Here is an 8,666-nt window from a genome sequence, read left to right on the forward strand (position 1 = left end):
TTACAAAGTCTGGAACATTCTAGGCTTCAGTCCTCATGGGTGACTGCTAATAGGTTTGGCTCTTTGTCCAGGTCCATGTGGCCTCCCAAATGTGAGCCACTCCTCAGATTCCTGCCACGCATGAGTTCATTGCCCAGCTGAGAACACTAGTCCCTACGGTCCAGCATCCTTAGGGATATCATGTGGGTCCTATCACTCTTAGGGCCACAAAACCATCCTTCCCAGGAGCTTCCAAGGAAACTCCTTCAAATGCCCTCCTCTCTGAGTTATCCCCTCATACCTCTGAAATTAATCATTCATCTCCAGAATGGAGCACCCTCCCCCAGACATCACCCCAGATAAACCCTTCTTAATGCCAAAACTCAGGTAAAAAGACATCCCAGAGTTTCAGGAACACAAAGCAGGCCTCTCTTCCCTGGGGTGAAGATGAGGCGAAGAGAAACCAACATCCCTTCATTCCAATTCCTAATAACTCACCCTCTTACTCTACCATTTATAGAGCACCAACTAGGTGCCAACCACAATGCTAAACTCTTTGCCTGTATGAGATCATCCAATCTACCACTGGCCTTATGTGGTAAGGGTTTTCATTCCCTATTTTGTAAAATTTCCAAATTCTTCCAGGCTAGTCAGTGTGGGAGCCAGGACTCCAACCCAGAATGTCTAATTCCAAAGCCTAGGCTTTTAGATCCCTTGCTTTCAAGAACTAAGTCTTTCTTTAACCCCAGTCCCTAGAAGTTTCATTCACACAGCCAAATGAATAAGCTCTTGAAATTGACACAGTGACTAGTCAACTCTTTCCTACCTCCAGGCGATGAGCCCTACCCACCTCTGGAATCTTCACTACACGCACAGGTGAGATCCTCCCCTTCCTCCTCCTTTTGAGCCCCCTACAGAAAGAAAAAGACACTTTTCCACCAGGAAGATCTCCTACAACCTACAACCTGGTTCTTAATGTGCATTCACTTACTGGATTCCCATATTAACTCTAAGAAGCTGAGTTCACAGAAACTGACACAGTGACTAGTCAACTCTTTCCTACCTTCGGGCGATGAGCCCTACCCACCTCTGGAATCTTCACTACACACACAGGTGAGATCCTCCCCTTCCTCCTCCTTTTGAGCCCCCTACAGAAAGAAAAAGACACTTTTCCACCAGGAAGATCTCCTACAACCTACAACCTGGTTCTTAATGTGCATTCACTTACTGGATTCCCATATTAACTCTAAGAAGCTGAGTTCACCATGCTTACTAGGTAAGTGGGGAAACTGAGACTCTCCGAGATCACAGAGCTAATACAGAATAGAGCCAGGGTTAGAATCCAGTCAATTTGTTCCCAAAGCCTCTAAAACTGCCCTCATCATAGATGGAGAATCACCACATATGAGAGGTAGCTCACCCAGTATTGCTCACAGTCGTACCCTGAGCTTGCACAGTGCCAGGCCCTGTGCTAGTGGCCTTCATGCATTCTTCCAGCAAATCCTCACAAAAATCCCATGAGGTAGGTAGTGTCATTGTACCCACTTTACTGACATGGAAACTGAGGCTTGGAGGTGATAATCAACCTGTGCTATGTCAGCTGAGAGCAGGCAGGTTCAGTCCCAGCTCTAGAGGCAAGAGCAGGTGGAATGGAGGGAGACAACTTCTCAGTAAAGCATGAGTTCTTACTGGGTTTGTGGACCTCCACTGATAAGCTTTAGGGGACCCATGAACCTCATGAGTTATGTGCAAATGTGTGTGTGCTTATTGGGCTGGGGGATGAGAGAAGATCTATAGCTTTCAATATATTCTCAAAGAAATCCCTCATGACAAAATTGTTAAAAAAAAAAAAAATCTTTAACCTGCCACTGTGCCTGGCACACAAAAGGCATTCAGTAGTATTGGTATATGAATAAACAAACTAATGAATAAGTGAGTAAACGAATGAGGAGTGAGTGAATGAACGTTTCTCCATGATAGGAGACACCACAAATGACCTAGGACACACTTCTATCTGTATCTTTCGAGATGGTGAAAGCCATCCCGGGACCTGAGCTTAGTTCACCCTCAGGCCCTTTCTCCCAGTCCCAGAGGCCACAGCCAGATGCTATAAGCTCCAAAGAGATGCTTCCCCCGCTTTCTCCCCACCTCCGCTCCTGACAATGACCAGGCAGAGGCGGGAGTTGTGCAACTCAAATAATGAAGCTTTATTGATTGCCAGGAAGGGGCAAGGGTAAGGCAGGACTCAAGTGTGAAGTGCTTGGGGGGCAAGAGGGGTATCCCCCAGCGAGATCTGTGTCCACATGGGGGGGCCTTCTAGGCCTGAGCAATGCTGAGCAGCCTCAGTTCTTGGTGCGAAGAACCTGCTCATGAGTGGACACCACCTTGCCATCGTGCACATCCATGACCTTGGTGCGGATCTGGCGACTGGAGGAGGTCACTGGGGAAGAGGGGACAGAGGGTGTTACAAGCAGTGGACAGGCAATGGAGAAATCAGGAGCAGGGAGACCAGGAAGTTGATGGGACTTAAATGGACTATCTCCCTGCTGCCCTCCGCCCTGATTATCACTTCGCTCACAGCTCTTATCCCAGCACTGATACCATCAACACATTTTTTTCAGACTAGAGCTCCCTAAGGTCAGGAGCAGAGTCTGTGTCCTCAGACTGGAGGTTCCTAAGAACTCAAACCGGGCTGGTTCAGTCCAGATCAACCCAAGTGAACTGGTCTCGGCAGGAAGAGTCACATGGGGGGGGGCCTGTCCTTGGTGCTGACCACCAGAACCGTGGGGTCTGCCACAGACACCATGTGACAGAAGTAAAAAGTGGAGGCCACTAGCTCCTAACTCTAAGGAAGATTTAGAAAATGCCTTCTTCTACCCAAGGAGATTTATAAGGGATCCTGGGTGAGAAAACTCTAGCTCAACCCCTCAAAAAGCCAACTCCCTAGACCTGCTGGGAGACAGGAAGTGGTGATGAGTCCAGGCTTGAGGAGGAGGAAGGTCTTACCATCTCTGGAGGACTGAGAGCCAGAGGAGAACTGGGAGGAGGAGAGGCTATGAAGACAGAAAAGGGCAAGATCATTAGACACATGGAGTAGAGCAGGTGAATAATTGTGGGGGGGCAGGACTGGGATGGGGGTGCTGGGCACTCACTGGGCATCCTCGCCCTCCAGCAGGCGGCGGTAGGTGGCGATCTCCTGCTCCAGCCGTGTCTTCACGTCCAGCAGGATATTGTATTCGTGGTTCTGCTGCTCCATCTCGCAGCGCAGCTGGGACAGCTGCTCCTCCACGTTGCCAATCAGGTCCTGGATCTGGGCCAGCTGCATGCAATAGCGGCCTTTGGTCTCCTCCAGGCTGCTCTCCAAGGATGCTTTCTGTGAGGGAGGGAAAGATCAGGGATCAATGAGGGTAGTCACTCCCTTTCCTCCTAGTCCTGAGTCCAATCCACGCCTGGCAGCTCCCCTACCATGCTGAGCTGGGACTGCAGCTCGATCTCTAGGTTCTGCACAGAGCGCCGGAGCTCGGAGATCTCGCTCTTGCCACTCTGCACCAGTTCACTGTTGGTGGCCACCTCACGGTTCAGCTCCTCTGTCTGCAGAAAAGAAAAAAATCATTCACACTAGAAGTTCCTAGAAAGCGGGTCTCCTGGGTCCCTTCCACCCAGGATGACACCCACCTTGCTGAAGAACCAGTCTTCGGCATCCTTGCGGTTCTTCTCCGCCATCTTCTCGTACTGGTCGCGCATCTCATTCAGGATGCGGCTCAGGTCCACACCGGGGGCAGCATCCATCTCCACGTTGACATCTCCGCCCACCTGGCCTCTTAGAGCGTTCATCTCCTGCACAACCAAAGCACAGTCCACAGTCAGGAGCCTCACTCTGGCAGCCAGTTGGGGTTCCCCAGTCAGAGGTGTTCCTGGCCTGAGCATTGCCCTCCCCCATCTCAATTCCATCCCTTCCCTCCCAGCTCATCTTCTAAGCTGGCCCTCACCTCCTCGTGGTTCTTCCTCAGGTAGGCCAGCTCTTCCTTCAGGCTCTCGATCTGCATCTCCAGATCAGCTCTGGACAGGGTCAGCTCGTCCAGCACCCGGCGCAGGCCGTTGGTGTCGGCCTCCACACTCATGCGCAGGTTCAGCTCCGTCTCGTACCTGGAATGACCCGAGAGAAAAGGAATGAGACACCCATCCTGGCCACACTGAAGGCTTTGTTCTTTGCCCCCTGCAGCTTCTTCCCATAGCCGGCACCCTGTGGGTGGTTTAGGGAGTCAGTCTTGAAAATGGCATGGTTGGACACAGCACCCATTGATGGCTCAGATCTGAACATTCATGGGGGCAGGGAGTAAGGCCGTTCATCATTCTGTAGAATTCAGGGAGGGGAGATGCTTCTGGCCTCACAACCAATAGCACGCAGGCCTCCAAATGTGACTGCCTCCTGCACTTCAAGAGCAGGTGGGGAAGTAAGGAACACCTCTCCCTAAAGCAATGGCACCCAAACCTGGCTGTGGATCAGAATCACTCAGGTAGTCTGTTAAAAATAACTGAATGAGAACTCCAAGGGTAGGGCCCAAGAATCTTGTATTTTTACAAACACCCCAAGGGGTTTTCACGTGGCCATCCTGGCAACTTGTCCGCTTTGTTTAGGGACCACCCTGGGGAAATTGCACATCCTAAGCCACCACTGCAAACTTACTTGGTACGGAAGTCGTCAGCAGCCAGGCGGGCATTGTCAATCTGCAGGAGGACATTAGCATTGTCCACAGTGGCCGTGAGGATCTACAGGTGGAGAGGACAGAGGTCGTTGGTCAAACGGCCATCACTAGCCAGACGTCACTGAAGCCTGCATACATCAGGCCTTTGCTTTCCTGCTCTCACCTGAGTCTCCCCTTCTCCCAAAGCCTTTGCCACAGCAGCCTAAGGATAAGCCGCAGTGGTCCGGCTTTGACCCAGGACTTTGCTGACTCCTGATCAGAAGAATGGACAGAAACAGCCCTGGCCTCGGAACCAAAAGCCCTTGAGTTGTGGTCCTGGTTCTACCACTAATGGATTGCAGGGCCTCAATTTCTACGGAGGAAAGGAGTGACCTAAGGATTCTCCTCTTTCTGCATCAGCCAGCCCTGCCAGTCTTCAACATTCCTTTTCAAGCCTGCAAGAGCATGGGACCTCAGGTGGGGCTTTCCCCAGCTAGCACAGGGGATGAGAAAAGAAGAGGCAGAAGAACAAGAGCAAAGATTGAACCCTGGATTGGATGGAGTTCCCTCCCTCATCATCTAATTTACCTAATCCACACAAGGCATCGAGCCAGACACCAAGAAGCAGGATCAGTGGAGAGGGCTCCCAGGGTGAGGTTGGAGCAGGGGGTAGGGGTGGGGCTGGAATCAGGTGACACAAGTCCCCCAGGCTCCCTCCTGTGCAGGGCATGTAAGGTGGGTCACCACTGATTGTCTCTGTGGGGTTTTTGTGTGCCCCCCCACCCCGGCTGTGGGGAGGGGCCAGTGCCAGGGCTCATGGGCGGCAGCCGCCACAGCCCAGACTAATGAGCTAATGAGTGGTTTGGGTGTCTAGCCCGGTCCCGTTACAGCCTCGCTCCTCCCCTGTGCTGGGCAACAGGCAGCTGCCTCCTGTACTAGCAAGTGGGCACAAGGGTTCTAGACTCAGCCCTGCCATTGATTTGTTGGGTGGCCTTGAGCAGGTCCCAGCACCTCTCAAAGCTTTGTCTTCTTCCTCTATAAAATGTAAGGGTAGGAATCCCCAGTCTCACATGGCCTGGAGTCTGGACCTGAGCTAGGCCAGAGAGACATGGACCCGCTCTGCCGGAGGTGTCTGGAGCCAGAAGAAGGGATCTGGGGTTGGAGCCTGCCCTGTCTTGGAATCTAAAGATTTCAGCAGCCTGAGGCATCTATTGCTCCAGAGTGAGGTCGCTGGGATGGCAAGTCCTGCTGCGCAATCCACACACCTTGTTCCGCAGCTCCTCAATAGTCTTGAAGTAGGGGCTGTAGTCCTTGGTCTCAGTCGGCCGCTGCCTCTGGTACCAGTCGCGGATCTTCACCTCCAGGTCGGTGTTAGCCTCCTCCAGGGCGCGCACCTTGTCCAGGTAGGAGGCCAGGCGGTCGTTGAGGTTCTGCATGGTCACCTTCTCGCTGCCAGAGAGGAGGCTGCCATCGCCACCGCCGAAGCCCCCGCCGAAGCCACCTCCAAGGCCGCCACCAAAGCCAGCCCCGAGGCCACCACCGTATCCTCCACCAAAGCCGCTACCCAGGCCCCCCCCGAAGCTGCTGCTGCTGCTGAAGCCGCCGCCATAGCCGCCCCCCAGGCCGCAGGCCCCCCCGGAGGAGTAGCGGGAGGTGGAGACCGACAGGCCCCCGTAGGCGCTGGGGGCCCGGCAGGACCCTCCGGCCAGGACAGAGGACATGCGGCTGGAGCCACCGCCGATGCAGGAGCCCTTCATGGAGCTGGAGGAGGTGAACTGGCGGCTGCAGGTGGTCATGGTAGAGGAGGGAGGTGAGTGAGTGAGCGAGCGAGCGAGCGAGTGAGTCAGCAGAGGAGAGAAAGGTGCTCAGGTAAGTTGGAATAGGATGTGGGTGCTTTATACTCCTGAGTAGGGGGCGGGACTGGCATTTTCCATTCCCCTTGGCTTTCATCACCCACAGGCCAGTGCCAATTCCCAGTCAGATCCCTCCCCTCCCCCGCCTCATCACGTCTGTCATATTTTACTGGAAACTCATTGTTTGGGGTGTTTTTGGTTTCTTGTCCCGCCAGGCGTGATTCACACAGGAGGTGTGGGCCTGCAGGCTACACTTTCACATCTGGCCTTGGGAGCCGAGGCCCTCAGGAGCTCGGCCAGGTGGCAGGGAAGAGGGCCTCTGCACCATAAACGTGGTGACCTGTGAGTCTCCCATTAACCAGGTGGGCCTCTGACATCCACCAAGAGGAAGCCCATCACCCCAGGGGGTACCTGGCTGGAGAAGGGCCATCCTGGCAAGGTTACGTGAGGCACAGCGATGCCCTCTCAGCATCACCATCTATAAAAAGAGACAAGAAGTTCCTGGGGGTCTTCCCAGATCTGACCTGCTAGGCTGTGCTAAGAAACCTGTCACATCCAGTCCGGTGGCTCAGGCTTCCACCCTGACACCCTCCTTGAAGGGAAATGCACGCAGCCTTCCCCAGACCTGGGCACAGGCTCCGAGATCCTCCACACACCTGTGGGTGGGCCCATGGCATTGGCTGGCCCTGAGCAGGCGGCCAAGGGCAGGTGGCATCTCAGGCACAGCCAGAGCCGGGGTGAAAGAGCATGGAGTCAGACGGCGTCCTGGCTCTGTACCCCGGCGCCACCCAGGACCTGATATTTCTCTGAGCCTCAGTTTGCTCGTCTGTAAAGTGGGGGTAAATATCATCTGCCCTGCCTAATGCAGGGTAAGCTCTGAGAATCCAACGTGGTAGTGTACGCGAATGGGGTTTGGTAAGCCAAGCGTGGTGCAAAGTCTGGTGAGCATTGTTGTAGCCTAGTCTGGGCCCAGAGAGGGTGGAGCCACACCCCTGGAACAGGACAGGAAAGCCTTTTTCCTTCTAGCCCCAGATGTCTCTCAGCCCCCACCCAGGGCTGCTGCAGTGGGAGAGGCTGGCTCGGGCACCCTTATTGGAGCCCCTTGTGGGGCTGGCCCAAGGGATTTGGGGGTGGGAGGCAATGCAGACACTGGGAGTGGGCCTGAGGGACCCTGACTCCTTAAACCCCTGAGGCTCAGGGGACATTTCCAGGGGTCCATTTGGCTCTGCCTTGGAGGTTCATAGATGGGGACCTCAGCTGCCCCGCATCTCCCAGACAACTTCCAAAGGCACCCCTCCAGCCACGCCCCACCCTCCCGCCAGCCCCTCAGCTCCACGGACCCCAGCAGGCATGTTGGGAGGAATGCAGTCGTGTCTGGGGCTGCCTGACGCGTCCCATCTTCCCAGACAGGCCCCAACAGCCCCCGCTGGAGGCTCCAACTCTCTTCCTAGGATCAACTGCTCCCAGAAGGAAAGCAAAACCACCCTCTTCCCCCAATCCCGACTGCCACCAAAGCAGATGCCAGAGAGCACCCCCTCACTGGGGCAGACAATGCTGAGACAGACACTTGAGGCTGTGGGCTCCCCAAATCTGCTGCCCAAGGACTTGCAAGGATGTGAGTAAGTAAGGGCCCCACCTCGCCCCACCCACCCCTGACAGACACTCTAATCTCCTTCCAGGGAATGGTCCCCCACCCTGGCCCAGCCCTACAACTTCCCCAGTGAGAGGCAGCAGGGATTTTGGCTGAGGGACAGATGTATTCGTTAGGAGGCATACTGCTGTTGGATGGGGCAGGGGGGCACTTACCAGAGAAAAATGCAGCATCCACAGGGACCTGGGGAGCGAGAGGGGGTGCAGAGCCCAACACCAGCTTTCTCTGTGCTGCCCACCACCCTCTCTCCCTCCACTGCAGGGAACCGCGGATAAAATCCCTAGAGCACAGGACAGAGGAAAATCTCTCCTCCCTCACCCTTACACCTGATTCAGTGGAACCCAAAAGAGGCTCCTTCTTTTCCAAGGGAAATCTAAAAGTAAAGAGAGTAGGGAACCAATGACATATAAGCTCATGCACACAATCTAAGAAGAGAACTTTGCCAGCCCTCCTTGCCCCTGCAGACCCTAGAACCCCAGCATGGAGTATAAGTCTGAT

General features: G+C 54.5%; 1 protein-coding gene across 2 annotated transcripts; it reads right to left on the reverse strand.

Moving 5' to 3' along the window:
- Positions 1-2,321: 2,321 nt before the first annotated feature.
- KRT14 (keratin 14) lies at positions 2,322-6,520 on the reverse strand. 2 transcript variants are annotated; one of them, XM_054511166.2, is made up of 8 exons: positions 5,930-6,520; positions 4,667-4,749; positions 3,969-4,125; positions 3,655-3,816; positions 3,445-3,570; positions 3,132-3,352; positions 2,986-3,032; positions 2,322-2,419 (listed from the first exon to the last, which is right to left on the reverse strand). In XM_054511166.2, the coding sequence occupies exons 1-8, from the start codon at positions 6,458-6,460 to the stop codon at positions 2,322-2,324; spliced, it is 1,425 nt and encodes a 474-aa protein (XP_054367141.2). In that variant the 5' UTR covers positions 6,461-6,520. The 2 variants fall into 2 exon arrangements, with proteins under 2 accessions (XP_054367141.2, XP_064439758.1); XM_064583688.1 differs by lacking the exon at positions 2,986-3,032 and having other exon boundaries at positions 2,322-2,448.
- Between the last annotated feature and the right edge of the window lie 2,146 nt (positions 6,521-8,666).

Source organism: Mirounga angustirostris, unplaced genomic scaffold, assembly GCF_029215605.1.
Source record: "Mirounga angustirostris isolate CCGP_5_RB_7025 unplaced genomic scaffold, mMirAng1.0.hap1 SCAF_17, whole genome shotgun sequence".
Classification (NCBI taxonomy): Eukaryota; Metazoa; Chordata; class Mammalia; order Carnivora; family Phocidae; genus Mirounga; species Mirounga angustirostris.

Excerpts from the sequence above, each read along its gene's own strand:
- KRT14 (XM_054511166.2), bottom strand. The coding sequence starts at position 6,460 with ATGACCACCTGCAGCCGCCAGTTCACCTCCTCCAGCTCCATGAAGGGC. Across the intron at positions 4,750-5,929 it reads TTGAGGAGCTGCGGAACAAG|ATCCTCACGGCCACTGTGGA; the intron begins GTGTGTGGATTG and ends CTCCACCTGTAG. Across the intron at positions 2,420-2,985 it reads CTCTCAGTCCTCCAGAGATG|TGACCTCCTCCAGTCGCCAG; the intron begins GTAAGACCTTCC and ends CCTCTTCCCCAG.